Source organism: Telmatherina bonti, assembly GCF_933228915.1.
Source record: "Telmatherina bonti genome assembly, chromosome: 19".
Taxonomy (NCBI): Eukaryota; Metazoa; Chordata; class Actinopteri; order Atheriniformes; family Telmatherinidae; genus Telmatherina; species Telmatherina bonti.
This window is the reverse complement of record NC_136617.1, coordinates 14,410,958-14,434,544: the sequence shown is the minus strand read 5'-3', so window position 1 is coordinate 14,434,544 and position 23,587 is coordinate 14,410,958. Positions and strand designations below refer to the sequence as shown.

The following is a 23,587-nucleotide window of genomic DNA, read 5'->3' as shown; positions in this document are numbered from 1 at the left end:
TATTAGTTTTTATTTTGGCATTAATGGTCAGGGGAAGGGTTGGGTTGTGCGTGTGTGAGTAACGCGTGTGTGTTTTTTTTAGTGTGAAATTGTTTTTATTTTTATGAGCACTTTGATATGGTTTTGTATGAAAAGTGCGCTACAAATAGGGTTTTATTTGATTTGATTTCAAGGAAATTATCATCTGATTGGAATAAATTCCTCAAATTATGCCAAGTTACCCATAAATGTTTGCTTTCAATCTGGAAGTTCTTAAATCAGATGTGCATTTGCAACCATACTGCAAGAAAAATAAAATCAATGAATCGCTTCTCTTTTGTCCAAAATGATGCATAATCCACTTTCATGTTCATTTATGATTCTGTAATATGTTTAAATTCCACTAACTTCAGGCAAGGCAAGTTTATTTGTATAGCACCGTTATGTACAAGACAATTCAAAGTGTTTTACATGAAACATTAAAGCATTACAGATGGTGTTAACAAAAAAGCATACACAACAATACAAATAGGAAAATCCCAATGAAATCATAAATTAATCATAAATTCTTCTTGTTTAGTCTGGACTCCTGTCTGAACTAGTTGACCTGAGTCTTTGGATTGAAGAGCTCTGCTTGGTTTGTATTCTCTGAACATGTCACAGATGCATTGTGGGGTTTGTTAACAATCAGAAGAGTTTTAATATCTATCCCGTAACTTACTGGAAGCCAGTGTAAAGACAGAGCCAAACTAAAGACAGCTCGAACATGGCCATGACTGAATGAGACTGATAAAAATGGAACAAGAGACGCCTGAAGACAGATTTCTGAGACTTGAAGTACAGATGAAAATTACTTTTAATGGAGCAGATGGACAAACCTGGGCTGGGTGATTAAGGGACACATTGCATTAGTTTTAGGGTGGAAGTTGGGTGTTTGTGTGGGTTTCCTTATTAAGAATTGGCTTTTTGGAATTTTTTTTTTTACTTTAAGATGAACTGAAAATAAAATGAGTCCAATTTCTGAACTCTTTCCTGAAGCAGTGGTACCAAAAGGAAATCTACTGTGTTTAACAGGACAGTTGTCTTTATCAGCATTATTCTTTCTCTTATGCATCCAGTTATACCATCATTTGGGTAGACTGCAAAGGTCATTAAGATGACCAAATATCTGACTTAAATTTTTACTGGGAACTTGTAGACTCTTCTCAAATGTTATTCTCATGCAGAGAGGATAAGACACCTGTGAACAGCACTGATAGGCTGAAAATGCTTCTTTACTCAACATTGATCACAGACAGATCACTAAACTGATGGCCTAAATAGATAAAACATTGATGGAAATCTTTTAAAAGGCATTAAGTAATTTGGAATATATTGAGGAAATTCTTTTAGTGGCATAGTTACCTGGGAACTCTTGTACAGTTGCAAAATAAAAATGCACAATCATACTTACCTTTGTAAACAACAACTAAATTTCCTAAACTGGGATTAATAAAGTACTCTATCTGTCTGTCTGCCTACCTGTCTATCTGTCTATCTATCTATCTATCTATCTATCTATCTATCTATCTATCTATCTATCTATCTATCTATCTATCTATCTATCTATCTATCTATCTATCTATCTATCTATCTATCTATCTATCTATCTATCTGTCTGTCTATCTGCCCCTTCTGAAATATGCAGGTTTTAGGTCAAATAGCATTCTGTATTGACATTTGTTCAACAATGTAGGCAGTGCTGAGGAACAATTCTTGAATATGCAGCATTTTTATAACAACCTTGTTATTTTCAGTGCTGTAATCAGTGTTTTCCTTTGTGCTATGTCTGTTAAAGTGTAATGTTAAACTGAATACTGAGGTGCAGGAATCAGGAAGTGAAACACAATCCATGTTTTACATTACAAGTACAATTCAAAGCTAGTAGTTATCTGGTATATTGATTCAAGCTAAAATATCTCTTTAATATACAATGAGCAATAAAATACAAAAGGGGTGTTTAGCAAGAATCTATGACCTACTCTGAATGGAAATTTGGCAGAATGTGGGAATTTCTTTCTTTGTGAGTAAAAGCTTCAAATTCTTTCAGATTTCTCTGAACATTGTCCATGACAGCAACAAATCAAATCTACGCAATTTTGACAGGAAAATTTCTCAACTTCTGAAAATAGCAGCAAATATATTTTATGGATGATCCACAGCAACCCATCCACAAAGTAATACAGTCTCTATATCATTCTTTTATATTGGTCTCTATGTGACGTTCCAGGGTAACACTTTGTATCCAATAAAGTCAAGTAATCACTGAGGTTATGTCACAATCCAGAGGGTGCCATCCAAATCCACGTGGATTTGTAACACAGCCTTTACACACGTTCAAATATCACACCAGGAGAGTGATGATCACTCCGTCATCCCGGCCTTGCCACAGCATCTCCCCTTCAAACGCCACCTTGCCGTGTTTCCTGGCTCTCATCAGAATCCCCACCACCTTATCAGAGATCCGAACGTATCTGTCAAAAAGCTCTCCAAACGTGACATGGGTCTTTCCATCCACATCCGGGTCAGCCATTGTCCTGATCACGTAACACATGTCAGCTATCTCACGATGGATGTGTTGCTCAGCTCGTTTGGCCCTTTCTGCCGTCTTTGTACCCTCTTTAGGGCGTCCGTAACCCTCCTGGCCTTTTTGGAGGCGGAGGGACATGGAGTAGTCATAGTCAAAGTATTCACTGAAGGGGTTTAGTTTCTGATTTACTGTGTGTTCCACAGCCCAGTTCTGCCAGCGGCTTTTGAGGTTTCCCACAGTGCTGTATTTCTTGGCCAAGGTGTTGATCTTGTTGGCATCCTCAGCATCTTTGTTGTATCTGGAAGACACACAGGATTACGTTACTGATAAATACAAAACAACACACCAAACCTGCAGGGGCATAACAAAGATCTAACTAAAAGGTGTCTGTAAATGTGGACAGGTGTTGGCAATTTCAGACTAAACTTTCAACTATAACAAAGAAAGAAAAAGCCTGAAATATTTCTTAAGAGTTTGGTCGGAGACTCTTTAGCAGCAGTAGCAGTCACAAGTCTTTTTTCAAGAAAGATGCTACAAACTTAGCTTAATTGTCCTTTGGAAGTTTCTCTCCTTCTTTAGAATGGGTCAGATGCCAGTTAAATGATGTGCGTTGGTCCACAGTAGGTCTAAGGTCTCTCGAACAAATTCTGCTACTGCTGTTGTAGTTTCGGTCCAGACTGGCTACATGTCTACAGCTCCCCAGGATGTTTTCCTGTGTTTTCATGGTGGGATGTTTTGAATTGATGTACAGCTGTAATGTACTATTTCATCTCAGCATGAAATGACAGGATTTACAGCCTCATTTACAGTAGGATTTTACTCATAGACCATATATGAACGATGGACGGATTTTCCGGCGGTTAAAAGTGAAGCCTATGAAGTGCAGAAAAATGCAGTTCCCTCCTCATCCACTAGGGGCTGGCTGCAAAATAGAGCGAATCCCCATAGACTCCTATGTTAGAAAGGCCAACTTCACAGCAGAAATAAACATCTTTACAGCCTGGTTCAAAAAATCCATTTTTGGTTAATAGGCCAGGTTTACCTTTCATGACAACTGTGGGGAAAGTGAATTTTTTTCTAACTCGCCCATTTAAAAGTAATTTAATCTTGAAATTTTGCATATTTAGAAGTGTGTCCTTTTGATTGACAGGTACCTGATCTACCGCTTCAAGTAAGAAGAACGTAGAACCACCACAGTTTTTAGCCGGTTAACAGCGTAACTTAGCTTTAGCGCGCTTACCTCCGTTAGCTGGTTAGCTCCTGTTATCTACGGGTTAGCTTGGTTAGCTCTGAGCTATAGGCAGGTTGGAGTTCGCTCAATGTCATTATGCTCACAGGCCCCCTCTCCACTCCACCTCTTTGCCCATTTATGTATTTTCCGGGAGAGACAACATGCATGCCTCTGCCAAGATGGCGATGGCAGGAACTGCCTACCAAGCTTCAATTCAGCTCTTCAGAAACCTCCAGGTGACGACATGGAGGCTCCATCCATCTGTATATATACAGTCTATGATTTTACTTCAAGTTTATTTTAGGAAATTCTCAAACATTCAAACACATTCATTTTTCATTTTTATAGATTGATAAGATTTTTTCAACTTTTCTGCATTATCTTCAATTTCTTGCATCCTTAAAAGACAAAAAGATTGAGTTCTTGTACTGTTCGAAAAAAACATGATAATCTCCATTGTGGAGTTTTTGAAATACAATATAATTTGCACAAGTGCAAGATCAATCTGGCTTTTCATTGAAATAAAAAAGAAACTGGAGGAATAAAAACCGCACACACATTCCAATAATTGGCAATAAGTGGCAGTGGATTAGACATCAAAGCAAGTAATCCAATAACCATGCTGTAAGTGTTGTGGTTCAAATCATGCTTCAATCTAGCCCTGTTGTTGTGTCCTTGGGCAAAACATTGTTAGAATTTCTGGTGTATAAATATTAGGTGGTGGTTGGAGCGGCACATAACTGGTGCTGTATGGCTGCCATGTTTCTGTCAGTCTGCCTTTGAGTAGCTGTGGCTACACATGTAGCTTACCACTTCCACATGTGAATGAATAATGGATTCACTGTGAAGTGCTTTTGGTGGCTTAAAAAGTACTATAAATAAGTAAACAAGTTGATTCATATATGGATTGTAAAAAGTTTTTACTTTAAAAAAAAAAAAATTTTGAATCCCCTTTCATTTTCATTACGACATGCATTCTGTGTGACATTGTGTCAGTGAGCATCTGTAATGTCACAAGATTTATTTCCATCCAGTGTTAGATTCATTTTTCATCAGTCTTGTATTGATGACCATCAGGCTCAGATGGTGAAGGACTGGTACTGGGAGCATGAGACATCATTTTCACAAGAGGTTTGGCCACCATAGAGTCCAGACCTGAAAAATCCTGTCATCTGTCATTTGTCATCTTCGAATAAGTCTGTGCCAGGAAGAAAGCAAACCGTCCATTGATGGAATAACATTCTCATTCAGTATATTTGGGTAGTCAGTTGACCTCATTCTTTGGACACATGATGTTGCTGAACCTAGACCTGACCAGCATCAGCAAGCCAAGCTCACAGCATTGCCACCAACAGGCTAGTTCAGTAGGCACCAGGAACAATCACTACACCAATCCACATGCCTCTCTCTACTGGTTTTCTTACAGCTAAACAGCTTTCAGTCCCAATTCCTTGAGTTCCCCTTGCACTGCTCAAATCTTTCTGCACCGCCATTAAACATAGCCTTGAGTTCTGCTGTTGATAATTTTACCATCTGATTTTACTTAATGATTAAATGATTACTGATGACTATCATCATCCATTATGTTTTTCTTCCTGGAACAATGGTTCCAGGTTTTAATAATGCATTGGGCATTCTTCACCCAATTTTAGCAGTTTCTGCAATCTCCTTAGATGTTTTCTCTACTTGATGCATAGTATGGTTTGACTCATCCAAACTTGCCCCTTCAGGTTACTCCATCAATGCTGTCCAGGACATCACTCATCTACTTGAAGAAATCTGGATACTCTGAGCTGCTTTTTGGTGCATAAGCACAACCTGGTGACACTATACAATAATGGTACAAATCATATACTTAGGTAAAATGTAACTCATGATGATCTAATGCATTTATTAATGAAGACTTTATTATGAATTCCTGTTGCTCATGATGAACTTTTGATGATCTTAATGTTGATTTGTGTGTTTACTTGATCCTTTATTGATCATCAAATAATAAACATTAGTTCACTGTTAATTTATCAATATACTGACATATTTGCCAGTTTAAATAGAAACATATTTATTCCCTGCCACTAATTTTCTTTTCATTTTTATTTATGCAAGACACACTCAAAGAAGTTATTTATTATCAGTTATTTATTATCAGTTATCAGAGTCGTGTTTTACAGATTGAAGGTCCCCTTGGTAGATTTTCAACCATCCCTATGCTCTTAAAAGCATGCAGTTCATTTGCTTGCCAAAAATTGATCAGGGCCCATTTTATAGGGAAGAACATGGTGTACCTGTTTCCTGATGGACTAAATCATTCATCAGAGTCATATTCTACAGATTTAAGGCCACATGGGTGTATTTTGAATCATCCCAATGCTTCTATTAGGTGTTTTACATGCAGCTCATTTGCTTGCCAAAAATTGATCAGGGCCCATTTCATAGGTAAAAAGATGGTGTACCTGTTTTCTAATGGATTAATTCATTTATCAGAGTCATAAGTTACAGATTTAAGGCCACCTGGGTGTATTTTGAATCATCCCAATGCTCTTAAATGCTCCTATTAGGCGTTTTACATGCAGCTCATTTGCTTGCCAAAAATTGATCGGGGCCCATTTCATAGGTAAAACATGGTGTACCTGTTTTCTAATGGATTAATTCATTCAACAGAGTCATATATACTTTCTTTGAGAAGTAACTTTGTTAAGCAGACAGTTTAAGACGTTTTATTGTTGAGTCATAATTAGTTTATTTAAAGAATTAAAAATTTGAAAAGCAAGGTATAGTTATGTCCACTTTATTTACCTGCTGAAGATGCAAAAAGCAGAACTAATATGTGCTATTCACATTTCATTGATTATTATCACATTACATTAAGATTTTTGTACCCGGAATACAAGAAAACTCAGGGATGGTTCAAAATACGCCCAGGTGGCCTTAAACCTGTGAAATATGACTCTGAAGAATGAATTAGTTAATAAGAAAACAGGTACACCATGTTTTTACCTATGAAATGGGCCCTCGTCAATTTTTGGCAAGCAAATGAACTGCATGTAAAATGCTTAATAGCAGCATTAAAAGCATAGAGATGGTTAAAAATATACCCAGGTGGCCTTAAATCTGTAAAATATGACCCTGATGAATGATTAGGAACTGCATGTAAAATGGCTAATAGCATCATTAAAAGCATAAAGCATAAAGCATGTAAAACACTTAATAGAAGTTTTTAAGAGCATAGGGATGGTTGAAAATCTACCAAGGGGACCTTCAATCTGTAAAACACAACTCTGATGGATAAATTATTCCATTAGAAAACAGGTAAAATCAAGAAAAAATCAATTGACACTAAATTCTCTATCCACTAATTGCAGAGCAGTATGATAGTTGTCTTTTAATCTCTACAACAGCGTAAAATAATATTAGAAATCGCTGGGGTAGGTCTGGAAGAGGAGAGGTATGTCACAATTTTGTCAAATAGTATTTGATTAATATTAATTTACTTTGGACAACATTAATATTAGTTTTGATTCTTAACAGAACTGGGCAAATAAATAATCCAGTCATATAACTGTATGAAAATCAGTTTATTTTAATGATAATATTACAACAAGTCATAAATAATATCAAATTATATTTTCAATATTCAATATTTTCAACATAAGGTGTAAAGCACATAGGCTCCATGCCTGAATGCAATTTATAAGTACAGACCTCTTCGTCTGCAAATGCCATGCTGCGTCAAAGCACTCACACAAACATCACAACAACACACGTAAGCTGTTAATATGGACAAAATGCCGCGTGTATTAGCTGATTATGTTTTACAATGTGGAGAAACGCTGAAAACATTGAGAAAACAAACGCGGAAAGAAACAGCTCTGTCAGGCTGTGCGCGCGCGCTCCCTGGTCAGTTTTTGGCAGAAGATCACTTTATGGCACGACACCTGAATGCACCGGATAGTGCACACCGGGACTTTTACCGGCTTTCCTCAGTAATCAGTATACCCTCCTACGACTTCACCATATATTACAGCTTATATTTGTTGATTTTAAGAGAAAGTTGCCTCAAAAGAAATGTATTATTAAGACCTGTTTAGACGCACAACGCTTACTGTAGCCCACAACGTCACACCGTACTTCCCGTTGTTCACTCACGTCTGTGTTTACATTGAAGTGGACGTGCTTTGAATGAGAGGAAAGGTGGAGAAAAAAAACTATGGCGGCTGTAATGTTAGCCTGGCTCCAAAAGGGCTTGAGGACACGAACTAGAGCAGAGTTGAGTGATGACAGTCGTACTACTTAACAGTCATTAACTACACCAGACAATGAAGGCCAGATACTGCAAACTAAGTGTATGGCTGATCAGTATTATGAGTTTTTGAAGATTATTTCTAGATTAAAGATAAGATAATATTGGTAAGTGGCATAGACCAGGCATAATGCTGGGAAAAACATATTTCACAGAGGAAAAGTGTAATAGTAATATACTGATCAATTAGGCTGGTAATAAACTAAATAAGTGTGAATGTATAACTTTATTTGTTTTGAACCCTTCATGCATAGTGGTCCTGTAGTGGGCACTTATTCACAAGCTCTTTTCTTGCATATTCATGAATGAGGATGGTATTTTTGTCAATAAACCACTTCAGTAGATGCTAGTGAGTCATCCAATATGCTTCCACTCACTGGCGAATAAATAAATTTATGATACAACTTAACGTAATTACGCAACTTTGCCATTGCGATAAATAGGAAAAGAAAATGATACAGCTATATTTTATAGAAGATTTAAACAATATAATTATGATTAGATATTACTTTATATATACATATATATATATATATATATATATATATATATATATATATATATATATATATATATATATATATATTTAGAGTACATTTGAATAAATTGTAAAAAAAATAATAATAACTATCACTGATTAAAAAAATAAGTATTATTGCATATTTGTAGAGGTAAAATACTGTATTTAAAAAATTGCATGGTTTTTTTTTATTATTAATTCATGCATGAAAGGGTTAATGAAGTTTTAGTTTATGTATTTACATGTCAATGTTATTTTTAATGCGTGGGTTCTCTCTGGGTACTCCGGCTTCCTCCCACCATCCAAAGACATGCATGTTAGGTTAATTGGTTACTCTAAATTGCCCCTAGGAATGAGTGTGAGCGTGTGTGGTTGTTCGTCTCTCTGTGTGGCCCTGCGATGGACTGGCGAGCTGTCCAGGGTGTACCCTGCCTGTCGCCCAAAGCCAGCTGGGATAGGCTCCAGCTTCCCCGCAACCCTGAATTGGATTAAGCGGTTCAGAAATGAATGTTATTTTTAATTTCCATGCAATGCAATGAGGCTTAAAGTTCATAAAAGTTTCTCCATGGCACTTTGAATTTGGCAAATGTGGATCTGATTCAGAACTGGCTGTGTTTGTTTTTGTAATTTCTGTGCAATAAAACTATTAATCTATAGACCAATTTATAGATCTACATGTAAGTATCACCCATGTTTTTGTCCCTTATTTGCATGGCAAACTGACAGCAAGTCATTAAGGGAGTACCACCACTTATTTTGTTCCACTTAAAGCACTGGATTTGTACCATTATAATAAAGTGTTACCCACAAACTGCACTTATAGTTTCCCCTCTGCAACTTGCAGCCACAAGGAGGCACCCACCCAACGCCGCTCCTCCTGAACAACCCTGGGGGATGAGAGAGTCCAGGTGTTTGGTTTCAGAGCTCAGAGGTAAACCAAACTATATGTAGTCTGTACCAGTCCACCTCAAATATCAGCTCAAATTCCTTCCTAGCAAACAAGCTTATGTGATAGATTAAATACATATTTTAGTAGTTTGACATTTATTAAAGCAGCTCTCTATGATTCTTAGTAGATTTTTTTTTATATTCTGTTTTGTAATCATGAAAATCTAATGAACAAATCCTTCCTGGAAGATGTTCCACCTCCATTTGTCATGTCATGGTGTAAAAGTGGGTGTAGCTGCATTCAGCTGTGAACAGTCTCGGCTTTCTGCCCATTTTGTCAAGTCAAATCAGTTGTCTCTACACAGCTAACATTGGCAGACAAAAGCTGTCAAACGTCTCTCAACACCGAGCGAATATGTCAAGGAAGTAACTGGTTTGTTAGAAGCACGAAGTTGCTGGTAATGTTGCAAACATCTGTGACCTTCTGTTTTTAAGTTCAATGCAAAATTAAGCATAGAGACAATACTCACGTTGACACTTGTGGTCTTTTAATCCTTACAGAGTCTTCCTCAGAGTCATTTTGCCCCTCTTCCTTTGTCCTCTTCGTTTGAGCATCCTTTACATCCAGTTTTTCCTTCTTTGAATCTCTGTCTTCTCTGTCCACCCCACAGCTACGTCCCTCCCCTGGTCCTCGTGCCTCTTTGACGATTTTCTGCTCATTCTCCACTTGCTTCCAGCTGTTAGTCAAAGAGGACACCATGTTGGAGCACTTCCTGCGGCGCGTGGGGGAACTTTTTTTCTTTAGTAGCCTGTCAATCTCCTCATCTGATGGCAGAGACTCCTTTTTTATCTTTTCAGTCAGAAGTTTGACAGCTGCTCCTTTCTCCTGAACATTGCTACTTGCAGTTTTCACCACCTGCTTAGTCTTGATGCAAGATGGAAAAGGTGGATCATCCAAAGCCTTTAACTCCACATTATTAGATGATCCAGGAGAAGTGGATGCCTGAGCCACTATTTGGCTGTCAGAAGTTGGCTGGGTTTGAACAGGAGGAGGTTTCTTGGGGACCCATGTCGTTCTGCGTTCCTTTGTTGGTACTTCGAGTGAAGATGGAGCCCAGCCGCTGGGCTCACTAGCCTGCTTCTTCTCATTGTCAGAGACCCACTGCTGCCAGCTGCTCGCCAGGCCACACACCGTGCTGAATGCACGGAGCTTCTTAATGTTCTTGTTGTTGGATGGTTTCCTTTGAGATGCTTGGCCAGTCTGCTCGTCAGACATAACTGTCAGTGTTAATGTATCAGTTCTAACACAAGGAATCCTGCTTAAATCTCTCTCATTTATTAAAAAAAAAAAAAAAAAAAAAGTTTAATCTTTTTTTACTTTAACTGTTATTCAACCTTTTTTCTACCTCTCCTGCATCCTAACCCCACACTTGCAAACACAACTTTAAAACAGGAAGGGGAAACCCTAACATGAAGACGGAAACTATTCGAGTCATCCCAGGCTGGGGACCTGATCGTCTTTCCCTGACACTGATCGCCCCTACACACTCATGTTCCATCAAAGACACTGCTTGTAATAAGAGGTGAAGGGGGCAGTAGAGCAGGGGTGTGAAAGTTAAACACCATCAAAGACATAATGTATGTATTAAAACACTTTAAAGCTTCAACTTTGTTGTTGTTTTAAGCAACATGCAAATTTATGTTGTGTGTTTCTGGACAAACTTGTGTAGAAAAACACCTCCACAAATTTAGATGACATTGTTTACTGGGAAATGCTAAAATTGCCGTGTGTCTACATACTCTGCTTAGCACCATCTACTCCCTGCCAAAGGTACTGAAAGCCTTTGACTGAGATTATGCAATTTATTAGAAGGAAGTAAAGCATGATTTCCATAATTATTGGTTTGCGGATTGAATGGCATGTACTTCGTGTCAAACTGCAAAAACACCAGTGGGGGCGGGGGTGTACTTGTATAATTGATGGGAAAACAGTCATTAAAAGTAAACCCTCTGCCATGTTGCCATTAGAGCAGCGTCATCATCATCAGTCTGTGAGAAATTAAAATGTTTTTTGGTGGGTGGGTGAATTCTCCCAGAAAAGATTAATAATTTGTATAGTAGTTTTACAGATTAACACTGCTAATGCCACCAGTATTCATTCTAACACCATCACAAGTTACCAGACACTGATCAGTATCACATCGAATCAGATATTTTTTATAAAGGACTCTTCCCACCAGAGAGCAACTGAAAGTGTTTTACACATATGATATGCATATTAAAATAAGTCACAGTATTATTATACATTATATACTGATTATCACATTTGTTATGCATATATATAAGAACGGTCGCTGGTTCGATCCTTGGCTGGGGCGAGGTTTGGTCAGTGGCCTTTCTGTGTTTGCATGTTCTCCCCATGTATGCGTGGGTTCTCTCCGGGTACTCCGGCTTCCTCCCACTGTCCGAAGACATGCATGTTAGGTTAAATGGTTACTCTAAAATTTGCCCTTAGGAGTGAGTGTGGATGGTTGCTAGTCTCTGTGTGGCCCTGATGGACTGGCGAGCGGTCCAGGGTGTACCCTGCCTTTGGCCTAAAAGACTGCTGGGATAGGCTCCAGCTTCCCTGCAACCCTTCATCGGGCCAAGCGGTTGGAATAGTGAATGAAAGAATATATATAAGAACTTTGCATAAAGAAATAAAGAAATTTAGTTGTCAGAGAAAATGAGAATACATGAATAAGTTCTAAAATATAGAAAAGAAAATTATTGTTAAAAAGGCAATAAATGAACAAATACTTGTTTTTCATTTAGATCATAGACTGTTCCTGTGACTAGTAGTTCCATAGGTCTCTTCAGCTCATGTTATTAGTACTGTATAAGTTACAAACACCATGAAATTAAGTTATTAATAGATATTTAATTAGCAAAATGTTGAAGCAGCATAAAGACAGTCCTAGTAATTCATGAACATTGTGTAAATCTGTGACTGTGTTTTCACTACAACCAATATCAGAAAAGAAAGAATAATAAAGATGCCAAGGCTAAACCTGTTCAACCAAAATTAGAAAAAAAAAAATCGAATTAAAGATGCAGCTTTTTTAAAACATGGAGAATCATAGCAGGAAATACCCTGGAGAATCACACCTTGTTTTCAAACTCACATCAGGTGTAAAAAAAAAAAAGAAAAAGAAAAAAGAAAGCAGGGGACTTCTGATCAAGAAATATGCTTCACCAGCATGAACTGGTTTAGCCTTTGCAACTGTCACTGCAATAAATCTTGGTTTACTCACTCATCTAAGAGAGCAGGGCAGCATTCTGACATCGGTGACAGGACTTTGTGTTTTGCTAAATGAAGTAGGCTTGCTGACAGGTGAGCACAGTTATGAGGTGCGTTTTATGTGGAATACATGATGTGATTCAAGGGGTGATTATTTCTCATACCCATGTTTACACAGTGTGTGTGCTTATAAATAGAGCCTGTCAAATACATGCAGCAGCAGCTGTTGGCGGCCCGTCATGGAGGGTGATAGTGACTCAGCACGTATCAGCACTGGACGTCTTCAGAAACCAAATTGTCTTGAGCATTCGTGGTGTTACATGTTCTGGTTCGAGACGAGGAAAAATGCTCCTCCATCAGGACAAACAGCCTCACTGCACCACACAAGACCAAGACTTAGAGCAGGGATTACCAACTCCTGACGCCTTGAGCCTTTATTCTGCAGGTTTTAAACATTTCCCTGCTGAAACACACCTGATTAAATTGAAATAGTTCTATTACAGCTTCTTGTCAAGTTCTCTGTTCATTTGAGTCAGGTGTGATGCAGCAAGAAAACATCTACAACCTGCAGGACACTGGCCCAGGAGGCATACAGGTCCCTGATTTAGAGAGATAACTTACAAAGCATGATTATTTAAGTATCTACAGGCAGTTCTGGGCAGCACGAAAGATCGCTTACTTTTTGTAACAACCGAATATTTTCCTGAAAATGTGATTTTCCATTACAGATGACGAAGGTCTAACCTTATTTCTGTTTCAGACAACAGACAGAGCGAACAAAGGGGGAAAATGCCTGACCAAAATGCCATCAGCTTCCTTACTGTAACAAAGAAAGAACTTTTGCGGGTATGTCATGACAATGCCACGCACAAGGGTAAGTCTTTTAATGACTTCCTGGATTTTTAAATGACACAAGAGACCATCAGCTTTTAAGGCTGAGGTGGTTATTAAATACAGAAAGGCACATTCAGCTTTTTTTATTGTTATTTTTTTTTTATAATTTTAATGTTAATTCAAATTCAAATGATTATAATCTTCAATGAGTGTGTTCTTAGTTTGTTTCCGAAGCTAAATAAACATGGACGGGTGTATTGCCTTGTATGTGTACATTTTAATCTAATTTAATCTTGAAAGAGTTAACACTGAAATAAAACTATTTTTAGTCTGGAGTGTTATTTTTAATCCAAAGTACTTTTTCATATCAAACTTTGTTCCCCTCTTTGGTTTAAGTGTCCACAAAAAATGCACTTAAATAGTTTTAAGTGGTATCAAATAAATATATTAAATTTATCCAATTAAAAAAAATGAGAGATTATTCAGTTAGATTGAATCTACAAAAGTATACATTCATCAGCTAGTCAGTCACACAAAAACATACCCAAACTTTTTTAGGTCCGATCCTCATAGCAAGCACTGCTGCATTTGCATGAGGAAATTCATAATTAAATACAATTATTTACATCATGCACGCACACACACACATTCCCCTACTGATCTATGGTTATACAGTAACTGTGTTCTGCAGGTTAAATCAATAAGTTGTTATATATTTATTAGTGTTGTTAGTTTTTTTTTTTTTGGTTTTTTTTATGGGCGCTACAGATGATTCTCTGCTTTGTTTTCAGAGACACCACAGTATTTTCTACCGTTTGTGTACATGCAAAGCAGTTTTTTTTTTTGTTTTTTTTTTCCTGTTCAGGTTTTGGCTTTACAGTTGTTGATGTAGCGTTTTGTATTTTCTTTCATTTTCCTTGTCCTCACTTTCTGCCTCCCACTGTCAGGTCCGACATTAACATACAATTCAGCAATAATCAAAGAAAAAAATCAAACAAAAAAACATTCAAATTTCAAGGGGAGCCTTTCAACGCAACATGACAGCGAGACCATCATTTTGCGGCTCAGATGCAGGACAAGACAAGTTTACCAAAAAAAAAAAAAAAAAAAAAAAAGATTAATACATGCGGCATGAAGTACGCGGCATTGACATCTTCTCTCTCCATGCATGTACCATTCCTGCCCTCTCCACCCCAAACTGGTTGAGTCTGGTTTTACTGGAAGATTTTTTTTTTTCTGATAAAGTTATTTTTTTTTAATACAGCATTCAATGCAATCCAATGTTTTAACAGGGGACTTTTCTCATGCTGTACTTGGACAAATTAAAGTCTTCAAGGAACATATTTCTATTAGTATTTCTTTTTCCCAATGTCCACCCCTGCTATCTGTGCAATGAATACATCCACTACTATACAACATGCATCTTTGAAATAAAAATGGAAATCGGTGCGTGTATTGTACATAAAGATATGTAAGAATGTCAACGTGTTTGGCAGATTTATAGTTTGTCATCTGGTAAAGTGGGTGGCAACCTCCCCAAGCGATCTATAAAAGCACATTACAAACTTCTAATGGAGCTAAAAATATTTCTTTTCCACTATTCTGACCTGCAATTTCTGACAATTCTGATAAAGAAAAGAAACACTAATAAGTTCAGTCATATTTGAATTCATTTATCCAACAAACACAAAACAGTTACAGTTCATAGTCCAACAAAAAAAAACTTAAGACAACTGAGATCTGTACAAACACAAGCTGTAGACTACGTGAGGTAAGCAATTTCATGGAGAAGATGTTTGTTTTCAGCATCAGGACATCTTCTGAAAGACAAACACCAAGTAGACACCTGCAGGGAACAGAGAAAATTACTGGTATAAAAATAAAAGGTCTCCATTCATCTACTTAAATTATTTGATACAGTCCGGGTGTCAGCTGTGATCTGAGAAAGGCTGATATTTGAGCTGAGATAAAAATCATTTTGTTTATTTGGTAGATGTTTTTCTCAACAAGTTGACAATTCAGCTCTGTAAATGCAACAGTTTTCTGTATGACCAAGTAAACCAGAAAAACTAATTTACTGGTTTAGTTCACAGACAAACTCATTATTAAACAAAAATAAATAAAAGCAAAATGACAAATTAACAACTGACTATGAGTATAAATCAGAACTAGCCCAGCACAGTAAAGGTTATGAGGAACTTACTGGTAGCCTCCCACTCCGATTTGCTCAGGGTTCCCTGCACACAAACCAGAGCGTCAAACCAAACAGAATAAGTATGCTGAAACACCCTGCAGCTGTGTGCACAAGCAGACTCACCACTGGCGGTCTCACCCTGGTCCTGTCACAGTGCTCTTTTGCATAGAAGTATTCTTCTTTGCTGTCAGAAGCCTGTTGGGCTCCATCGTCACAAGGAAACGGCTGCAAACAAAACAAGCAGAGAAGTAAATCTTCACATTGCGATGACTTGGCCACCATCTTGTCTCGCTTAACCAAACTCATGTCCGCATTACAGATGCAAAATGGTCTGGAAGCAACAGCTCAACATGCCTGGTCAGAGGTAAACTCATTTTCATAAGAAGCCCTCTGAATTGTTTTATTTCTTCTACCCAATTGTTATAATTCAGGGAAGTGCTAGATGGAGAATCCTGCAAAATAATGTTGATGGGAAATGTGTTGATTTGTTCATTAATAAGCAAATTTATTATTTTTTATTGCCCAAAATACATTATATCTACATTTCCAATTTCCAGTCTGTTTAACCTGCAGCTCAGTTGTTTTCTTATTGTCAACAAAGACTAAAAACATTCAAGAAGCAGATAGTTGGGAGAAGACGGCACTAAACAACGCTCTGTATCCAGAATCGGATTATTCAGACTAAAACTGTTTAGATTTTTTTTTTTTTCTTTTGTAAACATTACATGTACAACTATCACTTGTTGGAAAAAAAAAAAAAAATTATTTTACTTTTAAATAAAGAAATAAATCATTTAAAAAAGCTGTGCTTATTTAGTAATAACTTACGTTATTCCTAGAGATCCCTTTTTGACTGATGGGTGGTAGACTTACCTCCAACGCCATCATCTTCATCATGAGGCTGCGATGATGCTCCTTCTTCACTTTCTCGTCAAAGAACTCGGAGAACCTTTGCTTCTGCACCAGGCGCATATTGTAACGCTTCGCCATACTGATGCACAGACACACATGGACAGTACTTTAATCTATAGTAGAGACGGTATCATCAAGAAAAGGACCAATTTGAGTCATTCATTTCATGCTTTTGCTTTTCTGTTGAACACAGAACCGACAATGTTTCGATCAGCGTCGGTGAGCTCAAAAGAAAAGCAACAACTTACTGTTCAAAAAGAGGAAAGTAGACAAGAAACTCAGGGACATCAACAACGCCCTCCAGGCTGAAGTGATACTGACATCCAAACAGAGGATAGGAACCTTTGGACTGAAAGGTAACATTGAAGACCTCATTACCAAACGACAGAGAAACCGAAGCCTCCAGACGTTTGCTGCAGTTTAGTAAAAGCAGAAAAGCAAAGACAAGGTTAATCTCAAGTTTAAACACTTAACAGTTTGATTCATTACAGTCATTTCAGAGGAGGGAAATTTCTAAAAATATAAGACTGACTGCATGAATCCCTGCCAGGATCCAGCAGGAAGTTGCATTCTAAAAAAAAAAGGATTAAAAGAAATATCTTCCTTCTTACACAAGCTCATAGGCGTCTGGAGTTGTTCCAATAAAGAAGCCTCCAGGTTTCAGACGCTCACAGGCATTTCTCAGCATCATGTCTGCCTTCTGCTCGCTTTCAAATGAGTAATGATACACAAACTGACAGCTGCAGATGTCAAACATGAGTTCTGCATCATCCAGTTTTTCAGACAAAAGCTCCTGCAGAAAGAGATCAAAGGTGTGTGTGTGTGTCTGTGCACAGAATTTACATTTATACCAGAATATTTCAAGCTTCTCTAATTCTTGTAAAATGGTAATAACTAAATAAATAATCACTACACTGTTGAGATGATTACAGGTCTACCTTCGAACAGTCTGCAGTAATAAACTGAGCGCTGAAGATTCTCTCGTTAGCATGACTTTTCCTTTTCATCTCCTCATAACGACTCTGGCACTGCTCCACAGACACTGCTGCTATATCTGTAAAACACACAAAAAGTCATTATTAATAAATGTTTTAATGCACAGCAGTGTATCCTCTGCAACATTCATCAAGAGAACAACAGAAGCAACTAAAATTTTCATCTGGAAAACTGAATGACAATCCAATCAACTTAGAGTAACAAATGAGGAAGTTCAATCCATAATGAGTAAATTTGAAATTTCCTGAGACCAAAGACAGAGAACAGCAGGCGGAGGAAAGGTCAGTAAACAAAAAATGATTACCTGCACAGACCAAGTGGCTGATTCCTCCTCTTCTCCATTTCAGTAGGTCTCCTCCTTTACCACAGCCGAGGTCCAACACAGACACCTGCCGGCGTCCAGAATCCCGTACCTGTTCAAGGATCTCACCTGTCATTTAAAAAAATAAATAAATAAAAAGAGTAGAAAAATAAACTTAAGAGGGGCACACAACATATCGTTTGAGCATCGTCAACACAAGTGTGTAAATTTGTCATATCAAAGGTCCTGCAACTTAAGAGGCCTAACCTCAAAATGGTAAAACATAATTCAGGTTTGCATGTGATACAACAAAACATTTACTCAGGACTTAGCACGATAAAAGGAAGCAATAAAAGATAACAAGAAAAGCTCTCAAGCATAGACAAAAAGCAGACTTGTAACATCCACAAAAAGCACTAAGATCAGTGGAGGTTAACTGTCAACACAATGGCAGGAGAGCAACATAACTTCAAGTGCTGCTTGAAGTTATGCTGCTGTATTTGTTCATATTGAGATATATATGGCAGGGTAAGAGGAAAATCGCAACGTCACTTTTTTCCAACATCAAACAGCCGTGTGATCTAAGAAACTGCGCTTATCATTCAGTTGTTCAACAGGTACTGACAGCTACAGACACTAGACTGATTTACAGATTTAATGCATTTGCCACTAAGTGAAAACTGGACATCGATAACAAGTACTTTGGCAAATATTTTGATTACTGATCAGTTACCAATCAGGACACTCTTCAGCCAGTTGTTAAAGTTCCTCATGAAGAAGATCCTGCTTTGACTTCGAACAGCCAGACCAACTTCCTGCAGCTTGTTGTAGTGGCTAGCCACCTTCACGCTGTGATCTGCCACCTGAAGGGTTAATAACGCATCATCAGGAACTTCACAACAACTCCACTCATCTGACAGATCAATAACTTGAAAAGCCTTCTCAAACAATCACGTTCAAAGTTGTAGCTGATCAACATTTGTTTTACAAACATCCATCATTTCACCAACTTATGAGATTTTTAACAAGCTTACAAGTTTCTTTGTGGGTGAAGTCTCTGTCTCATCTTCCTCCTCCTCGTGTTTCCTCTTCATCCCCATCTTCTGATGCAGCTCCGCTCTTTCTGAAGTCACTTCTCTCTCATCTTCTGCTTCCAGTGGTTTCTCTCCTTCCTGTTTCATTGCGTCTGCCTGAAGGGACATCTCTTTTGGATTGCATACAGTGAGGAAGACAGAGGGACAATCAAAATGGGAGCTTGCATAAAGAAAGTGGTTAAAACAACAAATCCATCACTTATTATTGACATGATTTAATTTAACCACTCAGTGATGCCTCGTGTTATGATGAAATGGTCCAGGATTCTAATGAAGAGTTTTGTTTTTGTTTGTTTTGGGGGTTTTTTGTGTGTGTTTCTTTGTTTTTTCTGAATGAGCGATTATGTCTTGTTTTTAACTTTCCTGTAAAACTGCACAATGCTTCCGAGGAGCAGTATGTTTAGGTTTGATAACTATTCATGAAGATGAAGAAAAAACGACAGACGAGGCGTGTTTTTAAGAATTTCGATGCTTTGCTTTCTTCAAACTGGAAATCAAACAGGAAGTTAGCTTTTACTGGCATACTGGTTACGCTGGTTTTTAATCAGAGGCTTCAGATAAATCAAGGTTGACTTTCTTTTTTTTGACGTAACCCGGTGAGCTCCACGAACCTGCTCTTAAGTTTCCTTTTAAACTGTTTGTGTTTGCTATCTTAAGCTAGCAAGCTAGCAAACATCCCGTATATTTAATGAAACAGTGTGTTCAGTCAGAGACATATTCGGAATAATCTAAATAATCAGCTAGCTGCAAATAGATTTAGTAACTCGTTTTTTTTTTTAGGTTTATCGTTTAATTGAAATAAAAAAAGAGTACAATCTACTTACTGTGCTCTCCTGGCACGACGCGTGCGCTTTAAATAGCTTCCGGTGATGGAAACGTCATATTTGTGCGACACACGAGGCGATGTTAATATATTTAAGTAAAACTGTAAAAATGTATGTATTTAAAATTTGAATTGATTTATTTTGACCCTTTCCATATACCTCAAAAGTAAAATTTGTTTGTTTGTTTTTTGTTGTTGACATTTTGAAAGTGAAGTGAAAACAAAAATCCAGAAGGTGGCGCTGTAAAACTCCTCTGCAGGTGTCTTAAACATAGACATAAACATTAATATGTCTATGTCTAAAACATAGTCCGTATATGTTTATATGTGTTTAAATGACCGTGTATCTTTATATACAGTCTATGGTCTAAAATCTTCTGATAGTCGTTGATGTTTAACTTCCCTGGTCTTTCTGATTAGTTTGTTATTAAGTTTTCTATTTCTAGATGCATGTGTTCTGTATCATGTTCCTACCAACATAAACTTTGAGGGGGGAAAAGGAGCTCCATTCTTCAAATTAATTAGTCTTAGGATACTTTTCTTATATATATATATATTAATAATAATATCAAATATTATTTATAGCCTATGTATTATATGTATATTTGTCGATTTTGATTTTTCTTTTGATCACGTCGCTTTGCACTTTACAATATAAAGTGCATTGTATGTGCCACGCTGACACAGATCATCTATCATATACTCCATTTGATTCACAAGAACATTTGATGACCAAGTCACAGTATCACTGAGGGAGAACTGTATTGTTGGAATAAATTAGGAGAAGTCACTTGAAAGAACCCTGAAAATTTTTAACCACATTTTGAAATGATGGTTCAAAATGCGCATCTGGTGTTTGACCAGTCAAAAAATACCTATCAGTGCATTGCTCCCAGACCTGGCAACCTGTGATTCAAATTCAAGTCCTTATTGCTCAATCAAGTTTGCACAGTGATAGAATGAACTAACTAATGTTATCAGAGCAGGAATTTACCCTCACTATTGTTTAAAAGGCCTACCTTTTCTAAGAACAAAACAGTAACAAGCTATCAAACCAATTCACAGGTTTTCCCTTTACAGGGTAGAAAAAGCATGGCCTACCCAACTTTGATTCCGAGTGGTTTACCTGTTCTTTCTATAACATTCATACATTACCAGCCCAATTAGGTACTTCCTTGAAAATTATGAAACCTTTTCTTTAAGTTTGATGCTATGGAATTAAAACAGTCATGGCATAATTGAACTATCTTTCAATGAGTGTAGGACTGATTATGTGTATTAAAAAAAAACTTTATGACTAAATAAGTGAGATGTACGGGTAACAGTTTGGTTGACTTTCTGTAAACACTTAAAACTAAATGATTTCACAGACTTTGAGGCCTGCAGTGGAGAACTTTTGCCTCCCTCCTCTGGCTCTGAGGGTAATCACACTCTTTGTGTGTGTCATGTAAGCTTAAGACCAGAAAAGGCACTCACGTATTAATCTGCATGTTTGTTTTGTTTTTGCCATAGTTTGTTTTTCTTTATTTTTTTATTACTATTTTTAATTACATATCGAGTGAGGATTACAGCGCAGATAAGAAACAATAGCATTTTACATCCTTCCATGAACCTCCCCGACTCCAAACAGAAAACAACAGAAAAAAAACTGCAAATAAATAAACAAAATTCATATATTCACTCTTACACTGTCTTACTTGTATACATGCATTGTTTTTCATAACTGAAGCTTTTTTTTCTTAATCCTTTCTTTCTTTTTCATAGGAAAGCTTTGTTTTGGACAGATTACTAAGTTTTTCCTCTTTGTGCTCTGTTCATTTGTTTTTGTAGCCTACTGCATCTCAGTTATGGTTGCTTGCCCTTGACATCTCTTGTATCAAGAGTACCGTAACATGGACTTACCTATAGCTGATGCAGTTTATTAGAATATATGTAGACATTCCAAACTGGAGTTTTCACACATAACCTAGCAGAATCCTTCGACCATAACTCATTTAAATTAGTTTATTAATACCACAGAAAGACTTCTTGATAATAGAGCTACTTTAAAAGTTCAAATCTTAACATTTTAAACCTGAATTACGAGGCAAACAACAGCTTGCTATGTTAAGACACAGATGAGTGTCTTACATTTTGTGTTCCTCATTTGTCTTGCTCCTATGTTGTTATTGCCATAAAAGTATGTATGTTTGTTTACACAAGTTTCTCATCAAAGATAACAGTTTTGTAGCTACATTGGACATGTTTTGTTTTTTTTTTAACTCAGAAGTTATAATGGCTTCGGTAAAGGTTGGAAAGTTCAATTAAAATGCCCCTATAAGTATCAAACTCATAAACAATTTATTATTATGTATCATCAAATCAGTCATATGTTGTGCTAAAAATGTTTTTTATGCAAAATCAAACATGCTGTGGGTGCAGCAGGGCTGACCCAGTAGCTTTGGACCTCAGGGTTCTTTTGTACTCAACACACGCTCTTCGGGAAGCAAAAGTCCAGAAACCAGTTCTTCTTTTGGTCGTTTTAATGATAAAAAACAAAATAAAAAATTACACAAAGAAACTTGAATCCAGACCTTTCTACAAACAAAATTAAAAGCAGTGTAGGTCAAAAGACTGTGTTGCTCCAAGATCCAGTGACTTCTGATCTTCTTTTCTTTTTGTTTATTATAGACCCGAGTCTAACAGCCAATCAAAATTTAGCAACCTGCACGTCACCAGTCATTTTCCTGCAACACAGAACTTCAACATTTAAACATAAAATATCACAAAGCTATGATAACTGAAGATTAAATTACAATAAAGAAAATGGCTACAACACATGTTCTTATTATTAACTCTGCCCACGAAACTGAAATTGTACAGGCAGCAAATCCTAAAACTTTTACTTGCATTGCAATGTAGTCAACATGGGAAGTAAGTCATTCCCAGCTCCAAGATGCCACCTTTGAGGGAACTGGAACACCTTATGAGAGTCTGTTGCTCCAGGGGTTTTTTTCAGTTTGCATTTTACCTCGATACTACTGCCAATATAATGCAAAATATGACAACAGTGTCATTTATGCTTCTTAATATTAAAGCAGCCTGTTCACAGGCTCTGGAGTAAAATGTTCTACGTTATTCAGTAGTGGTACGGGGAGAATACAAATGCTCTCAACATTTATTTTAGATGTGCACAAATTTTCCATCCAGGCCCTTTTTATAATGTCTTAAATATCAGCAAGTGAAACAATGGATACATGTGTGGGAAAATATTCTGAAGCATCTGTAGCCACTGTGCAGACACCTGCTGCTTTCTGCTCAGTTCTTGTGATAGTATATAAATATAGATGTAGGCTTAGTACAAAAAGCTAGGAAATTTGCATTTTGTCAATTATTTGGGTTTTTGGCAATAAATCTGCCACTGTTGAAAAGCCCTTTTATTTCCCTTTTATATGGTGCTACATTTATAATCACAGAACATGTGGGATGAGCAACAGAGTTGAGTATGTGCAGTGTGCCGAAGAAAGCTTTCCCAAATCTTCTCTACCAATGCTAAACCGTTTTTTCTAATACTAACTTTTGTTCAGGGCTGTTTTATAGATTGGATAACTATATTCTAAAAAAAAAACACAAAAAAAAAAACTCCTTTAACAAACAGGGACCTCACCAGCATGTGAACACAACAAC

The 23,587-nt window shown here is 37.1% G+C and overlaps 2 protein-coding genes across 2 annotated transcripts; both read right to left on the bottom strand.

The window, feature by feature from the left end:
- Positions 1–387: 387 nt before the first annotated feature.
- Positions 388–10,907, bottom strand: abrab (actin binding Rho activating protein b). Its single transcript, XM_079259125.1, has 2 exons — positions 10,018–10,907; positions 388–2,846 (listed from the first exon to the last, which is right to left on the bottom strand). The coding sequence occupies exons 1-2, from the start codon at positions 10,761–10,763 to the stop codon at positions 2,363–2,365; spliced, it is 1,230 nt and encodes a 409-aa protein (XP_079115251.1). The 5' UTR covers positions 10,764–10,907; the 3' UTR covers positions 388–2,362.
- A 4,402-nt stretch (positions 10,908–15,309) lies between these two features.
- On the bottom strand, positions 15,310–19,948 carry rnmt (RNA (guanine-7-) methyltransferase). Its single transcript, XM_079259126.1, has 11 exons — positions 19,923–19,948; positions 19,039–19,208; positions 18,738–18,867; positions 18,008–18,133; positions 17,646–17,761; positions 17,319–17,500; positions 16,956–17,120; positions 16,669–16,786; positions 15,919–16,020; positions 15,805–15,838; positions 15,310–15,447 (listed from the first exon to the last, which is right to left on the bottom strand). Exons 2-11 carry the CDS (start codon positions 19,204–19,206, stop codon positions 15,410–15,412), a joined length of 1,179 nt encoding a protein of 392 aa, XP_079115252.1. The 5' UTR covers positions 19,207–19,208; positions 19,923–19,948; the 3' UTR covers positions 15,310–15,409.
- Between the last annotated feature and the right edge of the window lie 3,639 nt (positions 19,949–23,587).